Below are 27,447 nucleotides of genomic sequence, written 5' to 3'. Positions count from 1 at the left end.
TTCTACCCAGCACTGTTCTAGGCCTTAGGAGGCAAGATTCAGTAAGAATCTAGTTCCTGCCTACCTGAGTCTCACTTCAGAGAGTGAGACTTAAGTTTTCCTCTTGAGTTTACATGATGAAAGTGAGGCATGGAGAAGTCAGTTTTTTCACCGGGTAAAGTAGCAGAGATTTCTACTGGGCTGGCCAGTGACAGCGACCGAGCTCAGGCCCTCTGTTAGAGCGGGGAAATGAGTGGTTCACAAGTCAGCTGGAATTTATTCTTTCCCAGTGAGACATTTGCCACTTGTTTATTAATAGACATCTTCTATGATATTATTGGTATTAGACATGATCTTGACTTTTGCTTAGAGAATATGGCATTCAGAACTTCTTCTCACACGTTTATCATTGGCACTTTTCAGTGGTCTAGGGAAAGGGTCCAGGAGAACAGTCACTACCCCCATTTTGCAGCTGCGAAGACTATTGTCCAGAGATATGAATGACTTACTTAAGGCTAGAGAGTGACAAGAGTAGAATTTCACTTTTCCCACGGCTAATCTTACAGTATAGAAATAGCCTTTGATCACATCACCTGGAGACAGGTGCCTGGCATTTAAACTAAATAAACTCAGAATGGGCAGAGCAACATTGCCTATGCTTAGCCCTGCTGGAGAAAGTGTCGTTTGTTACTTTTAGATACTGACTGCCTTGCTCCAGAAGGATGCTAGGTTTCCTGATCTGGATTTTTCTTCCTCTGACTCAGTAAGAAATTCAAGAGGGACTATTCTTCCTCCCCAGGATGAGCCTGCCATACTCAAATCGTTCCTTCCTCGCCACTGGGCACCATCTGTGACTGGTCTAAATTAGACTGAATGGTGTGGAATTGCAAGTCAAAAGGGTCCTATAATCATTGCACTGACGCCCCGGGCTGTGCTCTAGTACCATGTTATAAATAAGGGTAATGGAGTAGATGCTGAATTACAATCAAGTCTGCTATGAACACACAGAACAGGCATGGAGCTTATTTAAGAAATATAGAGGTAGATTATGCTCCTCAAACAGTGCAAGTTGGAACCAATCAATACCCACTCAGTCCTTCAAATCAGGGCCAGGGAGACTTTGATTGGGAGGAGGAGGGGCTGAAGGAAACAGGGTAGAATGTTGCTTAGGGAAAATCTTTCATTTCTGTTTGTTTTGTGTTACATATGCCTGTGGAACACTGGCTCCAAGCTGGGCATTGAGGAAGTATCAGGCATCCAAGGAGATGTCTTTAGTTTGAAGAGGCTCTGAGACTCAGGGAGCAGAAGTAGGCGAGGTGTGAAATAACGAAAGAAATGAGTATCTTGTAGTGTGAGAAGCATAGCAGTGTGAGGAAGTATAGAGCAGGGATATCCAACCCAACCCTGAAGGAAGCAGAGCTTCACAGAGAGTACCTACCTGATTCATTCTTCTAGGTAGCTGTTGCTGTGTAAAACTCGGGGCAGTTAGCCGGGCAGTGGTGGCACACACCTTTAATCGCAGCACTCGGAAGGCAGAGGCAGTTGGATCTCTGTGAATTCGAGGCCAGCCTGGGCTACAGAGTAAGTTTCAGAAAAGGCTCCGAAGCTACACAGAGAAACTCTGTCTCAACCCCCCATCCCTACCCCACCCACCCAAAAAAACTTGAGGCAGTGTTTAGCTTCTATTTAAAGAGACTGGTAATTTAGATGAAACTTGATGGATGGTTCTTCTGATGGTCTTTGTTGACCTCTGTAAACTTGCTCCTGTGTCTCTGGCCAGCTGTAAAGTTTATCAGTAGCTTTTCTCATGGAACTGGTGGATAATGGTGGACTTTGGGAAAACCTATGGAAATGGGCTCTGACACTCTCATCCTCTAGCAAGCTAGCCTTAGCTTCAAAAGTCTCTCAAGAACAGTGAGAAAGGTGAGTTTTCAGACATGTTTGTAAGCCTCTCTCTTTTGTGAGTACGTGTGTGTGTGTGTGTGTGTGTGTGTGTGTGTGTGTGTGTGTGTGTGTGTGAGTGAGTAGTACTCTTAGCATCGGTCCACTGGTCAGAAATGTCATATTGTCAGTTTTGTTCAGGGCAAGAGAAACAATCCTACCTCTTGAGAGGAGAGTCTATACCTGCTCATTACGTTTGCTTCTATGTAAGCAGGAGATATGTTGTCTGCACTGTCAGCTTAAATAGTTAAGTTCTAAAGATTGAATTAGGCAGGGAAAAAAAAGTGAGGACAACCTATATAGGGAGAACAATATGGACACAGATCTTGGAGCTATGATAATAAAGGCAAGGTAGTATGGAGGGCAGAGAGAAAGGGAGGACAAAGGGGAGGGGGAAGGAGGGAGGGAGGAAGACAGGTATAGAGAGTGTACAGGAGTACACATGGCTGGCTTTCCTCAAGTGCCTTGATCCAGATTAATGCTGTTTGGATAGAGGCTAGGTTAGGTGGAGAACCATAAAGTGCAAGGATAATGCAGCAGACAGACAGAAGGACCCTGTATTCCTGTAGGGAGCTCTTTGGTGCCTCCTACTTCTAGTGTCCAATCTGTATCCATCGTTTCTGCTCTCTGTGCCTCAGTTTTCCAATACATGAACCTGTGACCACATGTCTCCCATGCGTTTCACTCCAGCAACGCTTTAATTTTAATCTTGGATGCTCCTGCATTCAATAAGTTCTGGCTGTAGCACAAAGCACTAAGCTGCTGCTGGAGAGACAGTGGAGATAACAGTGATTCATGGCCCTGGTGAATCTTATGACTTAGCAGTGGTGATGAGAATTAGGGATGAACAAGGTTCGTGAATCAGTACAGAGATTAGAAGCCTGACAGCTCAGAGGAAGGATACTACCTTGAGGGTTGGGCTCTCCAGAGTGCTAGAGTCAGCTGAGTTTTGAAGAGTGATAACACCTGTGAAGGCAGAAGGAGAGGTGGGGACAGGTGATGAATTAGGAACAAACTTGGAAGCCAGGAACTTGCTTGAGTGTGGTTATGTGGCTTCCATATGCAATGGATCCTGGTCAGAGTCTGACACAGGGGTAGAGTTATCACAGAAAGGTGTTCCTCCAAGTCTTCCTTTCTGCAAAAACCTGGTTGTGTTGGCTGCCAGTATGATCATCTTGTGGATTCTGGCTACTTACTCTGCTTCTGCAGCTCTCACCCTCCTCACATGTACTGGGAGATTTTAGGCTCCCCTGACTCATCACAGTTTATTGCCTGTCAGCTCTGAATCCATGCACTGACACTCACATGTTCAGCCTCTTGGGTAGGAGATCAACCCGTCTGTCATAGGAGCAGGGGCGTAAAGAGCCCTGTGCAACATTTTTAGGAGAGGCTTTGGATGATGCCAAGATACAAAATTACTACCTAAAGTCATGGAGATTTCTTCCTCTATCCTCCAATCTGGTCCTTTTGTAAATCTTCATCTATATACTGTGACAAGAGTGTTCGATTGTAGGGCTATGTGACTTAAGGCAAGTTCTACCCATCTCTGTTCCTTATTCTGGGTTGGTCAAATGTGTAGGTCAACTCTCCGTCTCTTCATACTCTCTTCATAATACTGTACATCATTGCTTTTGGGTTAATAAAGGGGCGTGGAGCTCTTGGGATGAGTTAGAAGACACTTGGATAGTATTCACAAAAGTATTCAGTTTTATATCTATTTTGCTTCCTTTTTCTTTATTTTGATACTTTCACATGCATCTCCATTGCACTCAAAACAGTCTGACTCCTATTTCCTTGACAGAGGTGAGATGGAAAAGAATGACAAGAAGACAGACTATTGGCAGGGAATATCCACAGGCTAAATGGTTAGTCCTTCACACATTCCATTCTCCAGATTCTCACAACAATCATAAGACATTTTTTTTATGATTCCCACAATTTTTCCTTCTGAGACAGGTAAGGCTCAGAGAGGTGAGCCTTTTAAAGGTCAATTCAGTGAAGTGTATAAAAAGGAACAGCGTGACCACAGAATCTCTCCATAGCATGATAATTCCTGTACCTCTTTGGGGGGGTGATATTTGGATGTTAAAAACAGAGGGGAATATATATAACCCTAACATATGACTTTCAAAATGGTGAAACATATAACCAGAACATCAGGGGGATCAAAAGGATGACTGTCCTTGTACTTCTCATATCATGTCCCAAAGTAGATTTGAACTCACTGTTTCTTTATTTCAACATATTGAATCCTTTCCTCATCCCAGGCAGGAGTGTAGGGAAAAACACTCAGTTTGTCATCAAGAAACCAGGGCTCGAATTCTCTGCCACTTATTAGATGGACGTGCATGAGGCATCAGAGCTCTCAGCTATAAAATTAATATAGCACTCTCTACTGTGCATACCCATGGCTCTGGTCAGACTAAATAAGGCAATGAGCAAAAACTCCCAGCCTGACACTTCAGTAGGTGTTGTAAGTTTTCCTTTCTATTCCTCTGCTTTTAGCTACTTCTCTGCATCATTTTTGGGGGATGGGAACCTGTAAAACCCACTGTTATGGTGGACTCAAAGAAGACCAGAAGAATCTTCAAGCACATGGAGAAAAGAAGAGTACAGTGAAGCTAAGTGATAAGGAAAGACTCCTTGAAAAAAAGAAGCAAAGAGAGAGGGAGATGGTTGTGGAGAGAATAGCTAGGAGTAATGAGAATCAATTCCATCAACCTTCCATCTATTTTCAAATCTAATCTGAAATGATATGCTTTTCTCCCTTGCCAATAACTCTTAATTCTTCTCTTCCCCTCCTCTTTAAACCCAAGCGTAACTGTCTTATTTATCTCTACCGAGTGGCTTAGAAAAATAGTTTTATATAAAAGATGCAGGTCCCCAAGGATGCAGAAATGGGCAGATTGGAGACAGAGGCAGAGATGAGTGCTGACAGATGATGCTGGGAGGGGGACTGAGGTACTCCTGGGATGCTCCTCTGCAACTGCTGCTTCAGGGCTTCAGCACTGTCTCACCCCCACCACCTCCTCACCTTCCGTCCCCTCAGGCGACCTTTCAAACCCAGCACACCATTGGTATCATCCTGAAGGCATGTAACCTGCCTGACACCAGGATCTCTTAGAATCATAAACCACCCAGATCATAAATTCTGCAAAGCCTTGCCCAAATCCCAGATCCACAAGGACCAATGGCTGGCTTCACACACAGTTCCTGTAGTATGCTATGCATCTTGTTTTGTGGCAACTACCATACCATCATCACTTTGGCTATTTTTTTATTTTCTTTCTCTTCTAGATTAAAATTTTCTTGAAAACAAGGAATTTCATGAATTTACAGGGAAGGATGCATTTATTTAACAAATATTTATTTTGCACCTACCACATGCTGAGGACAGCAGTGATTAAGCAAGCTGAAGTATTATGGGGGAAGCTGCTGCTGCTTTTTGTTGTTGTTTTGTTTTTGTTTGTGTGTTTAAACAAGAACAGAGGAAGGAGAAAATACAGGCAAGATGAGAAAGTCTGTGAGGGTAGCAATCAGATGTATCTCTCTCTTTAGTCTATTCTCTGGACCAAGCTCTGTGCATGACACATTTTAAATAGCTAATGATTTGTGAGAGGCACGCTGTTGGAGGACCATGGTAATGACGTTGTGCACTTTGGGACTAACTGCAGAACCCTGCAGATTTGTGAAAATGTTGCTATGTTTGGCCTTATTTTTCTCAATTCTATATTAGACATGATGTAAGTAGGGCAGACAGTGACCCCCATTTTTCAAATATGAAAAATCATAGACTCTATGATTTGTCCTCATGTAAAGCGGTCAGCTAATATAAAGGAAAATACCATTGTAAGTTTCCTACTCAAAATTCAGTGTTCTTTTCACTGTTCCAGGCTGTTTGAGTAGGTCAAAGCAACTGAGATACATCCATCATCCATCCAGATATCAGCTCATTTGTCGTTTTTTTATGTTATATGGAGAGCTTCAAAAACCCCTTTACAAGGGCTTACTCTGACTGAATGAAGGAGGCCTATATGGGACATATATTTACTGTTCTGAATTAAGCTGTTCCATCCATAGGAGGTGGCTGCCCCCTTTCACTATTTTGCTCTCTATGCAATGGATACAGCAGTCTCTGAGCTTCCATTACAGTGAGGAAGCTTTGTGGCCTCCTCCAGCTTCTTCTTATGCATCTTTTTACATGCTTGCTACCCTCTTTCCTCATCACCTTTGTACCTTTCTCCATCTGAAGGTCTTTCTGTCTTCTGGGTATTTTTTAAAAATCTAGCCCATCCTTTGGACTCCTCTATGAAGACATTAGATCCAAGCAGAAGCCATCTCCTCTCCTCCAAGCTTCTCACTTTTATTTAGAATTATCTATAGCATACCTTTGTTCTCAGTCCCTTGGACTGGGCTCCTGGGGACAGAGTATCTCACTGCCAGATCTTAGAAAAGCTTGATTCACTACATGAATCTTTAAAATGAATGTGCATGTATTTGCCTCTACTACAGAGGTGATTTACAGTCAATACAGAGAAAATGTATCTGCACATGATTAAAATCACCTCTGATCCCACCATTTGAAGAGTACTCTTATTACTATTTTAGTGTATCTCTTCCCAACTCTATATACATATGCTCATCTCCAGACAAAATCCTAAGATTGCCTGTTTTCCATATAAACACCCTCTCTCACGCTCTGTGACAATGTAATATTTTGAAAGTTAAATTATTTTCCTCTTAATTTGCATTCTCCAGAGAGCCTGCACTTGAACGAGATAATAGTAACATTTCTGTGAAGTTTCTCTATGGAATTCAAGCCATCACTGATGCCCTGAGTTGCTGTCCTTTCCCTCAGAGACTGGGGACGCTTAATGCAAACTGTGAAATGTTTGTTGAGCCCCTACTTTGTGTTCATTCACAATATGGGCTACAGATTAAACAAATATTTTCAACACATTCAGACTAGTATACAGTGTGTCTTACCACATACAATGAGAATGGGATATATATGTCAATAATGACAAGAAGTAGTCAACCTTTTATTTCATAGTAGGTGTTGTGTGAGAGGATTTTGCTCCACTGTAAGCTAATGAAATCTGAACAGACTTAAGGCTTGTTACACTAAGCTCTGATAAGTCAGGTATGCAAAGTACACTTCACATACACTATGTGCAGCTTACAAAATATTTACAAGTTTATACATTCTCATTATAGATTGGGGAGCATCTGTACCTATCATAATTATAATACTATGTAGTGTGAAGTACTTACAATGTACATACTGTGTTCTTACTATGTGAGTACAAGGGTAAGAGTAAAAAGAAATGAGTAGAGAGGAAGTTATAGTTGGCTCATACATGGTCTTGTGTGTCAGGTTCCTCTAAATATATTCATAAGGAAAATTAGGCACCACAGAAAAGCATTGAACAAAAGAACAACAAGATCAGACTACAAGTTAGAAATTTCTTCCTGTTGGCTAATTGGATGATTAGTTAGAAAGACGGAACCTGACAGGTGTTAGTGGTACCAATTATGGGGGCTGTTGAGTTGTCTCCATTTGTCCTTTGAGATCCATTTCTAGTCTTCTGTGAAACTAAGAAGGCTGACCTGTATGATTTGCTGGACTTAAGCACCCTTGGGTATCTAGTTGAGGTTGACCTGTATAAGACATTTGCAAGGTAGAAAGAGAACTGTGCAGTGTTTATTCTATTGACAGCTTCCACTCTGGGCCATACATTGCCAGTGTCTAGGCCATTCAATTAAAGGCTAAAGATGTTGTCTGTAGCATTTTTGTACACGTGTGGCTCTTTCAAAGTTCAGGAGAACAGTGCCTTCCCCACCCCCATGTGATAGTTCCTTCCTGAAACTAACTTTGAGGTGCTTCACTCACTATTTTCGGTTTGTTTTAATCCTACCCAAGCCTCTGTAAAGGGCCCCTTTTATGAAACAATTTTCAATGACCTTAGTGAATGTGTTTTCTCTGATGAGACCCTGACTACCTCATGAGAGTGATGATAAAGGTTTGCACTAATTAAATATTCCAGAGATTAAAAAGAGGGTGTGTTTTTGCAAATATTTTCTAGACCTACTCCGAGGGCGTGTGATGATCAGGAGTGAAGCTATAATAGCTGGTGGCAAGGGTGGTTGGAATTAACATCACTACCTTCCCCAACTCTTCCTGCCTGAGCAGTGAGTTCTTACAGGCAATTGTATATAATGTCTTCTTCCTCCTCAGTGAGGCCAAGCCATTTACAAACTCATCAGAAGCTCTCTCTGGATTTCTGCAAATAATCAACTGGAGGGTCAGCTGGTGCTATGGAAGCAGAAGGCTGGTTAGTTAGCCACTTGGGAGATGTTACCAGGATGGCTGGAGATCAGAAGCACTGCTTATTTTCATAATGACCTTCAGGAATTAAATAAAAATACAATGAGTGCCATAGATTAGGAAGAACAAGCCAATTAAAAGCATAACATGCCTTAGGGATTTTTATTTCTTTTCCAGGAGGCTGAAAGGCATCAGTAGCCTCTGAGGCATGATGGCAGGCTACCCAGAATTACTGATGAAGGCTGATCCTCTTGCTTGGCTTTGTGGGATGGTTGGGGGGGATATGAGGCTATTGAATATTTCACAAGTTACTGCCCATAGGGGGAGAACTGAGAAAGGTGAAAAGGCAATCTCTGTGTTTCTTTATGATTCCAATATAAAACCAAGCTACACAGGGTGGGAGGGAGTCAGGCGCTGGAATCAGCCTACCACCGGAAGGCATGGTGCACCAATTCTCCCACTTTAATATCTGCTATTTCATTTTATATTCATCATGTCAGCATAATCTGCCTTTATGGGAATCGTCTTGGTTCCCGACCAAATGCGTTTAGTCCCCCTTTGCTTTAAGTTTGATTGTAATATGACTTGAAGACTTCAATGAAATGTTTATATGGAGGGACCAGGGGAAGAAAAAAGGGAAAACGCAATTGGAAAATCAATCAGCAGGGAATTTCAAGAGCTGGCTTTGGTCGTGCTACAATTTCTTTGACCTGTTTTTTAATGGACACAGGACTGGCTCTCTGATCAAGCTTGCTCTGCCAGTTCCTTATTGCATGCCAAATAAAAGTGGATGCTTTAACACAAGTACTGAAATCCTTACCTCTGTTGGAGTTGCATTTCTTGTACTCTTGCATGTATATCTTGCTCTATTTTCTGGATTGCCCAGCTGTTCTTGATGTCTTATCACCTCTGAAGAGCATCAATGTTTGTTCTCAACTGTGCCCATGCTACTCTGTTTGTGAGTAGTTCTTGGTCTCCAAGCTTCGAGTTGAGTTCCCAACAGATATTTTTCTTTCTTTCTTAATCCTATGATAAGACTTAGCATCCTGAATTATATTTTTATTAAGTCTACCATCTTATTATTCATTTGCATAAGTATCTGCATGCATATACAGATATGTAAATATACATTTACTTATACTCCAAAGATTCAGTAACTATTCACTGAAAAGTTATGATATGCCAAGTACTTCTCAAAATGCTTGAGAAACTGCAGGACAGAAGGCATACAAGCTCTCTGCTCTCATGGAGAGACAGAGAACAAATGCATACTCAAATAAATATGTTTGATAAATTTCTAATAGTAACAAGTGCTATCAGAAGTTTTTGTGAAGGGAGCATAATAGAGATTGGACGTTCTGAAAGAGTAGTCCTTCAGCTTAAGTGCTCAGGCACAGCTTCCCAGAGCAGGTGTCATTTGGAGTGGGGGATTAATACTGAGAAGAAACCAATTTTTTAAGCTCTGGGAGGAGAGTTCCAGGAAGATACTTATTCCCTGATACAAGAGGGAGCTCGCACGTTTAACAGATATATTAAGGACTATAGGGCTGTAGCTTATGATGAAGGAGATTCAGTAGGGAAGGGATAAGTCTGATAATTCACTCTCAGAGATCATGACAGGGGGCTAGGTGACAGCAGACTACACAGAACCTTTGTTGCTAACAGACTCCTTACAGGCAATTCATTTATGTCCACACTCTGAGCTGCTAAGTAGCCTGAAACGGTTAAGGACCATGCTAAGCTACACTGAATGAATGAATGAATGGGTGAAGGAATGAATGCATTAGTGAGTGAATGAATACCACAGCTTTCTGCTTCCACTAAAGTAGTTTTCATTCTGCAGTCTCCTGCTGCCTCTCCTATTGCCCCAACAACAGTCTCTTTGTAATAGTGTAAGTCCAGAGCTATCCTCTGTGATTCAATATTTACTGTGTTTCACACACTGTTATTATCATTTAACGTTTACTGTCTGCTGACTGTGCACTCATCGCTGTAGCAAACAAAGAGCTCAATCTAGTTTTGTTCATGGGCTAATTTAGTCGAGGAAAAGGAGATGCTGCAAGTGCAATTGGCATTGTAGAAATTGCGTTGACTGGAAATCCACTGAGTCCAGCTGAGAACATATTCACCAGTGGCCTTAAATGAATCACTAACCATCTGTAACCCTCCATTGCCTAATGGAAACGTGAGTGAGGAAAGCCTCACGCATGATGGGATTTCACAGCTTCAGGAGACTGGAGTTCAGATTCCCACCAGTATCCCTGGACTTGTTCTGCCTGTCTAAACCAGGCTGTATCAGCTAGATGTTTCTTGCTCTGGGTGTATCCTATAGATTTAGACTCCTTGGTGCTGGGTTAGCTCCAACTACTCAAGGGCCAAACATTAGCCTGAGTTCCCTGAATCTCTAGTTCCGAACTTGGATACACTTAGCAAAACAAGTGACATGCTAAGCAAGACCATTGATTCTAACACCTTCATCTTACTGTGTCACAGCTGGCTGCTACCAGAGAAGACTGCTAGTGTCCCAAGTGCTGATATTGGGAGGTGGGTTGGTGGCAGAACAGACCACTCCCACCTCAGAGGAGGGAAGGTGCTGAGAACGACACAGCCAGTGTCTTCTATTGAAGCACCACAAAAGCTCTCAAGGCCCTTTGGGGTTTATGGCTCTAAGAGCTGATGAACTTCTGTGATTACTTCCATCTCTGATTCATCTCTGGCTAATCCTTCAAGCGGTCCAAGACTTGGAGTAATAATTCATCATATTCTGGTCATTTTATCTTTTATTTGGAATGAGGGAGGAGGCTCTGGAAGGGTTTAGAATTAGATCTTTAGTACTATGAGATGACATGTGTTGTAGTTTGTGGTTGAGAATAAACAGGAAGGCTGGGCAGTGGTGGTGCATGCCTTTAATCCCAGCACTCAGGAGGCAGAGGCAGAGGCAGGCAGATCTTTGTGCATTCAAGGCCAGCCTGGTCTACAGAGAGAGATCCAGGAAAGGCACAATGCTACATAGAGAAACCCTGTCTCGAAAAAAAACAAGAGAGAGAGAGAGAGAGAGAGAGAGAGAGAGAGAGAGAGAGAGGGAGGGAGGGAGGGAGGGGGGAAGTGGGGGAGAGAGGGAGAGGGAGAGGAAGAGGGAGAGGGAGAGGGAGAATAAACAGGAAGGCAAGGGAGTGGAAGCAATGAAGATAAGAAGAATTTGTAGGAAGACATAAAATAAGAGGATAATGCCTCAATCTCTCCAGGTGGCTGGAGAGAGGGACTGAGAAAGCTGGCATGTAGGCTATCTTTTGAACGTTACTCAATAGATTGGAATGCCAAACAGAACAACATCAAGGATATCTCCAGCCTTGTTTCATAGCAAATGAAGACTGAATTAAATTCTATTCATATTAATAATTATGATGATTATAAATCAATAAAAATTAAAAAATTCATAACTAACTTTCTTCTTATCCCTTACTAAGTGCCAGGCATTACTTCCCTAAGGAATTTTGATTGCTAACCTCAGGAAATTAAAGTCTTTGGGGGTTGGAGTTTATGAGGAAAATTAAATGGGATTTGGTTGAGCCAAGGAGATTCTTCAGTGTCACCAGATGAAATGAAGGCTGCAAATTTGCCTTGAGAAGAGATGATTGGATAAGAAAAGCTTGAATTTGGCTTGTCATATCAGTCCTTCTCTGTGTGTAAGGGTGTACATGGGATCTTTGGGTATTGTAGGGATGATATCTAAATGTCACTAATGTGACCACAGTGGACTAAATTTATAAGCCTCGGTTACTACTAAGACTTAATGTTTTATATGGGCACTACCATGGTTATCTGGCTTCCAAAGTAATTCTGACTTGAGTGCAGACCTGGTAATTCTCCCAGAACCCCATCTCCTTTCTCCTTTATTCATAAGATGCACTCATAGGCTTTGTCTTTTTGAGATGTTTCTAGTGATGTCTTGCTTCAGTAGAAAGCACTAAGGAAATAATTTATAATATCCAAGCAAAACTATTTTTAAAAACTCTTCCATCACCCTTGTTACCAAATAAGAGACTATGGTAATTATATAATATTTAATAAAATTACTATTCATATGGTAATTTTTTTAAAAAAGTATTTACAAACAGATAAAAGCACAGAACTTAGAATCTTCAAATTAGGAGATTTGATTTAATAATTTACTAGAAAGGCTTAATTTCTTTCCAGTTACATAAATATCAATGAAGTTATGTAATGGCTGGTGTGTGTGTGTGTGTGTGTGTGTGTGTGTGTGTGTGTTATAAATGTATACTTACTCAGATAAGTGAGTGGGCATTTATACACATACCTACTTATGTAAGTGGATAACAGAAGTCAATATTCGGTGTCTTCCTCAATCAATCTTCAGCTTACATTTTTTAGAAATAGTCTGTCTCTGAATCTGGAACTCACTAACATGGCTTTTCCGTCTGAGTAGTGAGCTTCAGAGACCTAACTCTCTCTGCTTCCAGGCTCTGGAGTTAAATAAGCATGCTACCACACCTTAAACATTTAAGAGGGGGTTCAAGAGGATCAAAAGCCAGGTCCTCATGCTTGCGTGACAATCACTTAACCGACAGAGCCACCACCACTCCCTTCCAATTACTTTAAAACAGTGCAAGCATCTGTGACAAAGCTCTCTTGATTTGGAGCACATAACATACATTGCCCCAAATGGAGTAGTGCTCATCAACACTCGAGAAAGGCTTGCAACAGCACAAGTGTCCATCCCCTTCCCCAAATAGGCTTGACCCTAGTTACCAAAGCTGAGCCGTATACTCTTTTGGGTCTTTTCAGCTCTGAGTGTCTACCCTGAAGACTTCCAGGTTAGTGTCTGTGAAATTTATACATGAACTTAAGGATGTTTCTCCCTTCATCTGCTAGATGTGCAACCTCAGAAAACTAAAGCACTATTATTCATTTGCTTAGTTTCACTATACTCTGGGAGAAGAATTACCTTTTCAAACATGAAGTCTTGGAAAAAGTGCCCCAGACACACCAAGATCAAGCAGTACCTCTGGTCCTGTGTTACTTGAGGAGTATCTTGGCCATGCTTTCCCATCTATAAATGGAAGTGGTGACTCCTGGATCATAGGTGGAATAAGGAAAAATGTCTTGACACAGTAATTGGCTTCTGAGTTCATGACTGTGTGAAGCAACTTTGCTCCCTAAGCACAGAATCTGGCATGTATCTCACCCAGAGCTTTCGGTCTTGTCTTACAGAGATGTCTGGCACAGCAGCGGACATTTCTCTGGTGCACTGGAGACAACAGTGGCTGGAGAATGGCACACTGTACTTCCATGTCTCCATGAGCAGCTCAGGGCAGCTGGCCCAGGCCACAGCTCCCACGCTCCAGGAGCCTTCCGAGATCGTTGAGGAACAGATGCATATTCTCCACATTTCTGTAATGGTGAGTGGCTGGGCATGGGATGAGGGTGGGGGACAGAAAGAAGCATGGGATTGGCCACAGATGGAAGAGTATGAGTATGCCAGTAAGAGGGCAGTGTGATCCTCAAAAGGTCAGGTGAATTCTATGGTGTCGCCTGGAATGACACAATCACATCCGTCATCTGTCAGCTGTGACAAACTAATTGTGCTTCAGAGGAGAAAATAAAGGGTATCTAACTCTTTGGCCTTTTGGCTGACATGTCTGGGAACAGCTGTTTAACATCTGTCACATGTTTGCCTTGTTTGGATGAGGGCTAGGGTTCTGTGCTTCTAAATATAATTGGTCTCTCTAAGAATTACTAAACAAACGAGGTTGGAGCTGTACTGACAGAGGGGGATGTCCTTTCCCAAGTGCCCTGATATGGCAGGTGATTTAAGGCTCATCTCTACCACCAGGTAGAACCAGGAGATGGGCCAGATGTAGCCAGTACAGCACTTAGGATGGTGCCTCTATTTTTTTTCAAATTCTAGATGTTGAGTTCTCTGAAAGAGGGGAGAAAAAAAAATCACACTTACCCAGTGTGCCATAGCCTGCAAGCAATACCACTGCTCTTGACTATTCAAGCCAGCACTGGATCCTGTAGGCTCTGTTGTCTCTCAATTGGAGTCTTTCTTGTTTATCTCTCATTTGTCCAGCATGGTGCTGTACACATTTGTGAAAATCACCTCATTGTAGTAAACCAAGAATGCATAAAGCATAGCATATCACCTGCATATTAGAAATGAAATTAGGAGCACAGAGAGGCAAAGGCATCTTCTAGGTCTGCTGAATGACATAACTCTGTGAATCTATTTCTCCTCTGAGGAGGCTGCTGGAATCAACTGAGCAGTCTTCTATTGGTAGTGTTATTTTTTTTAAAGTTAGAATTCATGATGTGTGTGTGTGTGTGAATCAGAAGTTAGCACCTACTCTATCTCTCTCCACTTTATTTCTTGAGCCACAGTGTCTCACTGAACCTGGAACCTCCTGGTTTGTGAGACTAACTGACCAGCAACCTCTGGAACTCTTTTATCACTGGTTCCTGGTGTGAGGGCTACAGGCACATGTTACCACTCCTGGCTTTTTAATATGGATTCTGGGAAGACAAACTCAGGTTTTGTGGTTGTAAAGCAAGCACTCTACCAACTGTACCTTATCTTCAGCCCTACAATTTGTGTTTTTGTCTTGTAACCAGAAAAGTAGCAACAGACACATCCAGGATACAGAAAGCACATCCGGTGGGCTTGGGGTGACATCTGATGATCACAAGGCCAGTTGTCCCCCAGTATTATACTCTTTCAAGCGAACCCTAAGTTATTTCTTCAACTTAACTTTTAGAAAGGATCGGAAAAATAAGTAAAAACAGGAAAATGATGTCCCTAACCTATATAAAGAGAAAAGAAGAGCTCAGGAAGATGAGCGATCTGCATAAATGCCCCTTTTACCACTTTGGTGAGTTCTTTCTTCCATCAAGAGTCACTATCTACTGAGATTACACAGTGGAACAGAACTTTGGTTTATTTTCTCCTCAACCAACAAAACTGCAATGGATGTTCTGATTAGGGCTGAGTGAGATCGTGGAATTTTTCTCTTTTTGGAAAAACACACGCACACCCCAGCCAGATAGAAATGTTAATTTTGGACCTAACGAGTGCTCATCACATGGAGGAACAAATCAAGGCCTTTGTGTTATTCATGGAATGTGTGTGGTAGACTTTTTCCATATATATATTTTTAGCAAATGATGCAGCCACATGCCAACCCAAGTGGGTGCCTGCACGCTAATTTTGGGGTGCAAATTTGTAAACACCATTTCAATGTGCTTGCTCAGTTCCCCATGGGCTTTGAAGTACCATCTGATGTTAAGAGGGTGGAAGGTGTGACTGCTCTTCTGCCTTTAATGTTTGGGCATGAGACTCAGCTTTGATTAATATTTATTAGACACTTTCCAACTTATGCCATAACGTTTAGTTACATACATTTTCCCTGTAACCCAGTAACCTATATCAGATTATCTCAATTATAAATGAGCCCTGAATGTATCTTTTCTGACTCCAGGCCTAGTGTTGGTTCCAGTAAATCAGACAGTCTCCCTAGGATCATATCCCTTACCATTTTTTTCTTTGCTCAGCAAATTCAGCTTAAAAAGGATAACTCAACATAAACCAGATGTCACTGAAATTCCCGGCAGGATTTACCAGCAAAGGAAGAAATGGAGAGGCTGAGATACTCTATACTCTATGCAACACACACACACACACACACACACACACACACACACACACACACACACACACACACCTTTTACTTGTGGTTCACTAATCAGTAATCTAGATAGGTTATTATTGTCTTCCTCTTACCCCCAAGGGTCACTTATGTCTTGGAAACACTGGACCAAAAGATGGCTTTTGCTGGAAGGTTGCTTCTGAAACATGGAGCCATGCTCTGGGGATATAGCCAGCCCCAGAGCCAGCACATGATGTTTGCTTTTCCCACTATCCTGTCTGGGTGTACTTTTACAGTGTTTAATTCATCTGTCCTTGTTTTGTCGTGTATGGAATAGAAGCTGTACTGATATGTACAACTACACCAAGCCCTTGAATCAGAAAAGCTTGCATCAGAGCCGTATAAGGGTATTCACTTTTGTTACTGGGAGCAGTTCAGTTGAAAACGTAGAGATGATTTAATTTATTATACTCCCCCACTTGGTGAATGGGAAAATGGAAGTCCACATTAGACTCATCATTGTCTGTACTACCCTGAACAGCTGGGGATTTAACTCATAGTCTCTATCCTTGTTCTCGTGGCTACATAGAGTTCAGCAAGAACACAAAGAGAAGTGCTGTGGGACATTCTGTATGTCCTGTGGGAGCCCGTTCTTGGGTTCCTCGTGGCTTTACCCAGCAGGTCCGCATAAAGGATGATTAGGACCACAGGCCTGAGTGCAGGTGTCCGAGATGGTCTGCACTTGGCTGTGCTGTGGGATGGTCTGTATGTCAAGTTGCTCTGATTGGTCAATTAATAAAACACTGACTGGCCAGTGGCTAGGCAGGAAGTATAGGCGGGACTAACAGAGAAGAGAAATAAAAGAACAGGAAGGCAGAAGGAGTCATTGCCAGCTGCTGCCAGGACAAGGAAGATGTAAAGTACCAGTAAGCCATGAGCCACGTGGCAAGGTATAGATTTATGGAAATGGAATAATTTAAGATATAAGAACAGTTAGCAAGAAGCCTGCCATGGCCATACAATTTGTAACCAATAGAAGCCTCTGTGTTTACTTGGTTGGGTCTGAGTGGCTGTGGGACTGGCGGGTGACAAACATTTGTCCTGACTGTGGGCAAGGCAGGAAAACTCTAGCTACAGAGAAGCATTTGTGACCATTGAGAATGGATTTCAGGATGACTGGAACCTGTCTTCTTATCTCCAAGATGAGAAATTTGAAAATCAGCAAATTGACTTGCTCATGAGAGTGTGGTATGGAGGCAGTCCCAGGACCATGCTTCCCCTATCCAAGCTCATGCCACATGGTTTTCGTCTTTGGTAAATGTTAAAGATGATTTGTGAGAAGACCAAGTCATGCAGGGAAATCTCAAATAAGGATGTGTGGAAGTGAGAATCCACAGTTTGTGTCTCCTACTCTCATGAAGGAAAATCACTACCTTCTACAGTCCATGGCTATGTAGGTGGAGCCATATGCTCCTTGTGCTTCTTACATCTGGAAATGAGCAGCTCCCTAATCCTCAAATGGCCCACCATCTGATTATCAGTATCCCAATGGATGGTACAACAAAGATGTTCTCAGTGAACATGGTCCAGAGAGAGGCAATGGACTGTCATCTCATTCTCCTACACTAGCCTTAGCTGCTGTCAGCCTCAGCCATGCAGTAAGTCAAATGCCCAGAAGAAAGCAGAAGTTTTGGATTCAGCTGAGCTGGCTCTGAATTTAACTTCCTTTCCTCTGCCCTCCTGCCTCTTCTTCTTGCTTTTACCTTGACTGAGTCCTTTAACATTGCTCAGACTTAGTTTTCTTATCTATAAAACCATACTGATTATATCAGTCTCAAAGACTGAAAAGAATATATAAATAGTACTTAACATTAGTATGCATGATACATAGTGAGTCCACAGAGACGATGGCTATTAATATTACCATTGCATCAGTGAGTGTTTGAACAAGTATGAAGACACTGGTCTTGTCTTATTTGTGCTGCTCTGTTGCTATGTGATATAGAGGAAATTGTCATAGCACCAGACATTTCTTTTTAGTATTTACTATTTGCTGGGCTATTCTGCAAATTATTTTTATATGTGCATCATAACACATAGTGTTTGCTAGATCTCAAAGTGCATGATATTTAAAAAAATCCCACAAATGCTAATGAAAATAGTTATGTTAGACTTTGAGGACTCAAAGGTTAAAGGTTAAAACTAAAACTTCATTAAAGCTTCATTTCTGTTTCTCACCTAAGAATATATTGACTACCATGTCTCTTCTTTGTTCTTTGCTGAAATTCTATGAAACCGTGAATGAATTCTTAAAATTACTGCCTTTTCTGTGGAATTTATATGCAGATTAATGGGGTTTATGGCTGAGGAGTCAATTCCAATTTTGAATACTATCTCTGTCATTAGCTTTATATCTTTGATCAAATCACCGCTGTCACTCATAAAATTGGTGTGATATTCCCCACTTCTTAAGAATTTTTCCCAAGTGTCAATTGAGTTCACACTTACAACTGCCATAAGCAGTAATGGCCACTGGCATGGGGAACTTTCTCAGCCTGGCAGTCTAAAGGCAGCACTTGTATCATTCTGCTTAATTGCCTCAAAGCCTCTAAAAGATGCTGTGCTTTACCCTGTTTGCAGATGAGGAACCTGGCAATGTGTGAGATTTTGAAGCCTGTTCATGCACATCACCAATAAATGCTGAAACTGAGATTCTGACTCCAGTCTGTACAAATTGAGAGTCTTAGTTCTTGGGCACGATTCTACATGGCGTAGTGCCTGACTGTCAGTAAGTGCTCAAAAAGCAAAAGCTGTTATTAAAATGTTAGCTGTAGTAAGGGTCTATCATGCCTGATATTTATGGAGTATTCACTCCGGGTTCTCAAAACACTTGATAGAACTTGGAACCTTGTCAGTTTGGGAGAGAGGTGTTGCTCGTGCCAGCAGTCTATCGATGGGAGAAAAGAAAGGCAGAGGAAGCTGAGCAATTCACCTTCAGGTACAGAGTTAGAGCAAGCTCTTGGCTTGAATCCTGTAAGGACCTTTTGCGTTCTTAGTCAGCACCGACTCTCAGTGTCAGTCACTCTGTCTGCTTTGTTTGACTTCTGGGTATACAGATGAATAACAAAAGAAGGTGTTTTATGATTTATTTTCTAGATTATAATATAGTTACATCATTTTTCCCTCCCTTTCCTCCCTCTAAATTGTCCCATAAACTCTTCCTCTTTCAAATCCATGGCCTCTTTTTTATTAATTCATGAATATGCATGTATCTACATATATATTTCTATATATAACCTGCTCAATCTGTATAATGTTACTTGCATGTATGTTTTCAGGGATGCCCATTTGGTACTAATAACCAACTGGTGTGCTCTCCCCTGGATAATAATTATTTCTCCTGCTTTCAACATTCCTTACTTGCCTGGAGTTCTTTGTGAAAGTTTTCATATTCGGAATGGAAGAGTTCATCTGCTCCAGGTGGCCTTAGGTTAGATGCAAAATCACCTAGCAGACACTATCAGAATTTCTTCTTGTTTCTTTGCATTAATGTAACTATTGTTTGTTGTTTGTTTGTTTTTACATTTTGCTGTTGCTACGTTTATTATTTTGACATTTCAGAATAGATTTAGTTTTTCAATTATCGGATTCTATAGCAAAAATAGTTACCGGTTGTCATTCACAGGGTTGGACATAGAACTCCACTGTATGCCTCCTTTAAACAATGGTATCATTTCATTTTGATGTGGCATGTCTTGTCTTAAAGATGTCCACAGAAGTTATTAAAGAAACTGCTTGAGATCAATACCTTTTATCATGGATTTTTCTTTAAAAAATCTTTGGTCTTTTTGTGACAAATATTTTTAGAAGAGTGATGAAAAGAAATGTAGTTTGATGTAGAAGAAAGGACTTCTGAAAGCACTTTTCTCTTAGAAAGAGCTCCCCACAGAAAATGCTACAGATGTGTTCTGTTGGACCCCCATGAGATAACACTAGAAGAGACCAAAATTCCTATCCATGGCAGCACAGACCTTCTCTCGATGCTCTGAAACTCCCGAGCAGTAGTAAATGGCGCAGTTATGGTTCAGCACAACCCTTGCCTGCATGGCTTTGTCAGCCAAGGTTGGAAGCCCAACCATTAGGATTCTGAGAGGAATAATAGATGAAATGACTATTGCACTTCCTTCAAATTTAGATGATCTATGATTCTCTGATATCATAATATATGAGAAATACATAAGGACTATAACATGCCCCATAAATCTAAGAAACTATTATTACCATTCTTAATCAGGAACTTTATTTGAAGGATCTGTGTTATATTGGAATAGACTGGAATAGAACTTATTAAAGCTTTCTCTGCAATATGGCTTTATATCATTGTTCCAAAAAGCACATTCATTCATTCACAGCATATCACTAATTCCTTCAGCCATTAATTTTAACAGTCATGTAATGATAAATAGGTGTATCCATGCAATCTAACAATGAAAATCTTACCTGTTAGGAAGAAAAGACAAATGAATAAAGCAGCTTTAAAAAAAGACACACTCTCACTCTCTCTCTCTCTCTCTCTCTCTCTCTCTCTCTCTCTCTCTCTCTCTCTCTCTCTGTGTGAAGATGCATTAGTTTGTGTGGATACACATGCACCTAAGTGCACCCGGATGTGGAACCCAGAGGACTACCTTTATTGTCATCCACAGGAGATCCAACACAGAGATTTCAGTGTCTACAAGCCTGGCTTTAAGTTCAGACTCAGCTAGATAGCAGCTATGGAGAGCTACACAAGTCATCGTGCCACCCTGAGCTTCTGTGGTGTTAAGACTTTCCACACAGCAATCGAACTATAAAAGCTCACTGCAACACTGAGGCTGGAGCACCTTAGGCTTCACAATACCCAACACTTCCAGACCATCCCGTTATTAGTTCCGCAGATTAGTTCCTTTCAATCTCAGGGACTGGCTGTTTCATTTCTCATGCATGTTAAGTGTGGGTAGCTGTAGGGGCCTGTGTCTCAACCCTACATGCCCTGCTAGTCTGGAACTTTGGCTGAAGCAGAGCCCCAGTCAGAGACATTTGGTTTCAATGGCAGAGAGAATCAGCAAGACAGCTGGTGGGAATCTAGGAAAATACAGAAATGTATCTGATGCTCAGATGTTGGTTCTTTCACATTCTGTGGGCCAACACACATCACATGACCAATCACAGAGCCAATGGTGCAGGAAGCAGTTCTCTACAGGGGATGTGTGCACACGCCATGACAACACAGGAACAGAATGGTGCCATCCTTATTTACTGGCCAGAAAGTGAGTCTTCTGCCTCCAAAGGAAGAACTACAGGTGGTCAGTGCCTGTTGAGAGAGGAAAAAATCAGTCTCCTCTTAAAACAAGCTCCCATATAGTGTGACCTATCTCCAGTCAAGCCTGGTACACATGCACATATGAACAAATGTAAATTGGCTCTGTCTCAGTAAGGTGTGTGTGTGTGTGTGTGTGTGTGTGTGTGTGTGTGTGTGTGTGTGTGTGTACATGTAACAATAATAAACAAGGGGTCATGAATTTAGGAGGGTGCATGAGAGGAGCTGGGGGAAAAAGCGGAGGCAGGAGTGACATAGAAGCAGTGTTTATGTATAATTTCTTAAAAAATAATTAAGCAACAACAGAAAATAAGTTTTTGGAAGGAAGGAAGGAAGGAAGGAAGGAAGGAAGGAAGGAAGGAAGGAAGGAAGGAAGGAAGGAAGGAAGGAAGGGAGGGAGGACAAATAGAAAAAAAGGAGGCAGTTATCATGCCTGTTCAGTAAGTCAGATAAAGCCCTGTTGGAAAAAGATAACAAAGGCATCCTGGAGACCAAAGAAGTCAGCTTGAGAAAGGGCCCTGCAGACAGTTCCTCTGAGGCTTCTGGAGGATGAGGAGAATATGTGTACCAATCAATTCTGTATTATAGAGGCAGAGAAAAATCTAGACAGGAAAGGTAGACAACTGTTGGTATTTATTGAAGAAATAGTCTCTCCTAGGTGAGTGGACACTACCAGAGGAAGAGAATGGCAAGCAGAAACCAAACTGAGAGAAAGTGGAGCCAGGAACAGTGAGAGGGATGCAGGAAAATAGGGGACATTGGAGGAACAGACAAATCCTTTAACCACAGGTTTAACAGAGAAGCAATGACCAAGGGAGGCACAGACAGCAAGAAGCAGGGAAGAGTAGTGGGGGTGGACAGTGCAGGGCAGGGCTGGGATGAGTGGGGGCTCACATATCAAAGGGAGACAGAGGAATCATTCTGTGGGATGAAGAAGGTGTGTGACTGGGCCTTACAGACTAGGGATGAGAGGAGAAAACATTGGAGAAGCTGGCTTTGCAGGTGGAGCAGTTGCTGGGAGAGAGGGGAATAGGTAATGCATCCAAATGAGTGACGTCTGGGAGGGGGCAGTGTCAGGAGGCTCAAGGGGACTTGGTGACTCCTCAGGCCAGTTTTACCCTAACCCCTCCTTCTGCAACTTCTTCTCCTTCAAGTACCCAGTGCTATTGTGCAGTATTCCTGTAACACTATAGATTCTCCCTCCACTCCCTCCCTCCCTCCTCCAGTGTATGACACTGTTTATGCTTTTACCCATATGATTTGAGTTCGTCCACATTAAACATGGGTGCTGAGCTCAGTTTTGTGGTACTTTTGCAGAATCTGTCTTCCCTTTCTCCCTTCGTTCCTGTGCTCAACAGGCAGCTTAGCTTGGCATAGCGGGAAATAATGTGGCCTTGGAGACAGACAGCTGTGTGTTCAATTCATGTCTTCCCTTATTGCTGTTTGTCATTAGGTGTGGTTCTAAATCTCTCTAATGCTCCCTCCCGCCTCTGTTGTAAATGAGACCACGGAGACCACATTCTTTCTTGGGCTGAGGGCAGAATAAGTTAATAAAATGCTCTTAAAGCTCAGTGAATCCTTTTTTTTTCTTTAGCCTTTAAATTTCCGTTTCTGTAAATATCTTCTGAGTTAAGTTGGGCTGGAGTTATTAAGAATATCGACTTGGAAATGCTGCTAGAAGTAATCAACTAGCAAAACAAATGGGGCAGATGGGACAGTTCTTCTTTACAGTAGAGCTTCCAATTAATAAATGCAGAAGGAAATAGGGAAACAGAAAACCACTATTAGGCAGTTGCCACTGTAATAATTACTACTGACAAGATCTACCATGTGTACTAAAATAAATGGGGGAACTTTGAGAACAGGGTATTCACAGTTTCACAGTACCATTACCCTGGATATTTATGAATTACTAGAAGAAAATAGTGACTTTTCTATGGTCAAATGTGACTGATACCAATTCTATTCATTTCTTGAGGCTGCCCTAACAAATTGTCACCAACTGAAGGGCTAAAACAATATAAATGTGTCCTAAAGTGTTGTAGGTACCAGGAATCTGAAACCATGGTGTAATCAGGGCAGTGCTTCTTCCAGGGGCTTGAAGGGGGATTCTGTCCTTGCTTCCAGCTTACCATGGATCCTGATGTCCCTGTGCTGGAGGCTGCTCAAATCCAAATTCTTCTCTATCCTAACTTTCTCACCCCTTCTGGTTCCTCTCATTTCTGTGCCTCTCACAAGCATACATACCACTGGGTTGAGGGCATACTTGATAGTCTCCTCTTTGAAAAGTCCTTAACCAAATCTTCACTGATTTTGTTTTTTTGGTTTTTTTTTTTTGTTTTTGATTTTGTTTGTTTGTTTGCTTGTTTCTTTCTTTTTCCAAATAAGGTAGCACCTGTGATTTCCAGGGATGGGGATGTAGACAGTATCTTCCTGGCCTCCTCTATTCAACCCACCACATTACCTTATTCAAGTAGTCAAGTTTGTCCTAATCAGTAACAAGGTATGCCAGTGGCATAGGCCCCCTGGAATAATGCATTAAAAAGGGTGTCCTAGTCCAAACTTCAAGTACTCTAATCACAAGAAAATGTCAGACAAGGCCTGTGAGAGATAGTCTCCTAATCAATAACTAGCACTATTCCAACCTGTCCAGGACATAAAAGGTGGGAAAGACTGAGGAATCATCGCAGATTAAAATTTCTGCAGGAGCTAGGATAGTTAAATGCTGCACAGAGTCCTGAATTATATCCTGGAGTCCCTCCCTACACACAGAGTATAGGCAGGAAATTTGGCTAATCCTTGTGTTTTATGTAGTAATACTGTGCCATTGCTGATTTCCTCCGTTATTTTATTATGCGGGTTTTTTTTTTTTTAAACACTGCAGAAGCCTGGTCTACACTATATATGTATACTATAATTCTCTTCACTATGATGATTTTTGTAGTTATCTTTGTATTTATTTTTTAGTTATGCTTTGCATTTCAGAGTGAATATAAATACAAAAGCAGTGTTTTAGTGATGGACAGATTTCTCAGTGGGTAAAGTACTTGCTGTGGAAGTGTGAGGATCTGAGCTCTCATGCCTAGAACCCATGTAAAAGTAGTACAAGGAATACACACACCTGTAATCTCAGGACTCCTTCTGTAACACAGGAAATAGAAATAGGAGAACTGCAGTGATAGAGACCCCACCAGGCCATCTAGCCAAGCATATGCTTCTGAGAAAAACAAGAATCTATCAGAGGATAGCTGAGGTTATCCTCTGACCTGGACACACATACTGTGACATGTTTGCATCCCACAATTACATGCACATACACATAACCACTCCTGAACACACACACACACACACACACACACACACACACACACACACACACACACACACAGCAATGCTTCTAGTTTTACAAGAGTGGTTATAGTGTTAAGGGACAGGTTGGTGGCACTTAGGTTTTCAACTGGGTTGGTTTGCAGTGTGTGCATGTGTGTGTAGTTCCTACAATTCCTCATTCTCTGTCCTCCTGTGCTGTAAACTATTATCAGCAGAAAATCTGTTACTGTGGGGAGAGGGAACCTTACCTGGTGGATGTTCCATGTAACTATATTTCACTTCACCACTTCACTGGGGCAATCATCCTGTCTGCACATCCAGTGATACAGTCAAACAATTACCCAATTCAAGCTTCTGCTCATGTTCCCCAGCTCAAGGGCGTCTTTAATAGCAAAATAATACTTGTTTTTTCTTTCTTCCCTCTCTGTTTTTTCCTAATCTCTCCCCAATGAGACATAACATTAATTACAGCAGTTAACTGAAATTCTGTCTCTATTACTTCTTGCCACCTTCTTCATCTCACCCGCCGCCTCCCTGATTTCCCTCTTTCCCTCTTGAATGAAGGCGGGGGATGGGGGTGGGGGGGGTGAGCCATGGCAGATGTGTGGTTGTGTTTAGCATTTTTCTGCCTGCCTTCTCGGTGCTGAATTTTAAATCACATTGAATCTGTGTTTTCACGTGTGTGTGTGTGTGTGTGTGTGTGTGTGTGTGTGTGTGTGTGTGTGTGTGCTGGTTGTGTGATTCTGCTTCATAGTCTCACTGTCGTTTTGAGCTAATTGTGTTGTTTCCTCTTGTGTGGAAGGAAATCTTATCTGTTTTGGATTAAAATTCAATGAAGGTCATAGCGGCTGGAAAACTTACCAGACTGCTGCAATTAATGTTCATTTGGCTTTGATAAATTGGACCGTTCCTTTCAATAGGACTGGAGTGGATTGCTGAGGCAATAATTCTTCTATTAACTCAATGATTCTGCCTGTGTGGAAGGACCTTGCCCTGCTTTTGTTTGTCATCTGTCACTTGAAGGATGTGGGCATATGTCAGCGATGATTTATTCTGATTGCAGTGTCTGGTTGTATCAAAAACACTTAAAGCCACTAATTATTTTGCTCCCTGTAAATTGCTTGATTAAACAAATGAGAGATTGGAGTTGAGGCGGAGAAATATTTTGGGGCCCTGACTTTCCACCTGTGGTTTTGACACTCATGGAGGTATTAGACGTTCCTTCCAAGAGCTGTTAGAAAATGAGTCTACTAAAGGAATATGTGCATTATACACATTACTTAATTCTTACAGCAATTCTTTATGGTAGTTTGTTCATATCACCTTGGAGGACATTGAAGTCCAGAATGGCAAATGTTTTATCCAATATTAGCAACACAATATTTATTACAAGCCACATATTTTGATACTAAATGTTCCTGTGTGGTCCATCCTGGTCTGGTTTTAGTCACTGCACATTAGGGTTTTTAAAATGGTCTAATATTACTAAATTTTACTATTTATTGTTAGTGTGTCATAAGATGTGGAGTAAAATATGCATCCTACACTAGAACCATATAGGGTGGGGCTGTTTCATATATTAGCTCATTTTCAAGTTTCCTTGAGACATATTATTCTTTGCCATGATGATTATGCCAACCTATAATACTTTCTACAATGTACCAGGGTTACTTTTTCATTGAGCTAGTGTATGATAAACTTGTACCCTTATGCCAGGCACAGTGGAACACAGAACATTGAAACACTGAAGCAGGAGGATCACAAACTATGTAGTTCAAGGCTAGTCTGGACAACAAATAGAGATCATTTTGTCTCAAAAACAAAATGAACCACCCCAGCCTGGTAGCATATGCCTATAATCCCTGCCACTTGGAAGTCTGGGGTAATAGGTTCATGAGTTCAAGGCTTTCTCAGGCCTGATGAGTAACTTAGTAAAATTCTGTAGATGGGTGTCTTAGTTAAGGTTACTATTGTGAAGAGACACCATGACCATAGAAACTCTTATAAAGGAAAACATCTCATTGAGGTGTCAGCTTACAGTTTCAGAGGTTTAGACCATTGTCATCATGGTGGAGAGCATGGCAGCATGCAGGCAGACATGGTGCTGAAGAAGGAGCTGCTACATGTTGATGTGCAGCCAACAGCAAATAGACTGAGTGTCACACTGAGCAAAGCTTAAGCAAAGGAAACCTTAAAGCCCACTCCCACAGTGACACACTTCCTCCAACAAAGCCACACCTCCTAATAGTGCCACTCTCTTTGGGGAGCCATTTTCTTTCAAACCATCACAATAGGCAGTGCAAGGTTCTGCTTGGAGTGTGAGCTCATCTATTTAAGGTTCTGAACAGCAGATGTATAGACTGAACTATAAAGTAAACTCATAGACTGAAGCCTTTAGCCTCAGTGTGACTATATTTTAAGACAGAGCCCTTAAGGAGGTCATTTGGGTTAGAGGAAGTCATAAGCATTGGATCTGTCTTAGTTGGAGTTTCTATTGCTGTGAAGAGACACCATGACCACAGCAACTCTTATGAAAGAAAAACATTTAATGGGGTGGCTTATATTTTCAGTTTAGTCTATTAACTGTCATAGTGCAACATGGTGGTGTGCAGGCAGACATGGTGCTGGAGAGGTAGGCGAGTGTCCTACATCTTGACTTGCAGGCAACAAGAAGTGGCCTGTCTCACTATGTGTGGCTTGAACACATATGAGACCTCAAGGCCTGCCTTCAAAGTGACATACTTCCTCTAACAAGATCACACTTACTCCAATAAGGCCACACCTCCTAATAATGCTACTCCCTTTGGGGAACAAATTCTTTCAAATCACCACAGGGTCTTACGGTATCT

General features: G+C 41.7%; 1 protein-coding gene across 4 annotated transcripts in view; it reads left to right on the top strand.

Moving 5' to 3' along the window:
* Positions 1 to 27,447, top strand: part of Astn2 (astrotactin 2) — a 952,034-nt gene that overhangs the window by 114,468 nt on the left and 810,119 nt on the right. For all 4 annotated transcript variants that reach the window (XM_076564364.1, XM_076564363.1, XM_076564362.1 and 1 more), the window contains exon 2: positions 13,481 to 13,668. In XM_076564364.1, the coding sequence (XP_076420479.1) occupies positions 13,481 to 13,668 (188 nt within the window). The remainder of the gene's footprint in view (positions 1 to 13,480; positions 13,669 to 27,447) is intronic.

Source organism: Peromyscus maniculatus, chromosome 2 (genome assembly GCF_049852395.1).
Source record: "Peromyscus maniculatus bairdii isolate BWxNUB_F1_BW_parent chromosome 2, HU_Pman_BW_mat_3.1, whole genome shotgun sequence".
Lineage (NCBI taxonomy): Eukaryota > Metazoa > Chordata > Mammalia > Rodentia > Cricetidae > Peromyscus > Peromyscus maniculatus.
Note: the sequence above shows the minus strand (reverse complement) of the source record. Positions and strands in the feature narration are given on the sequence as shown.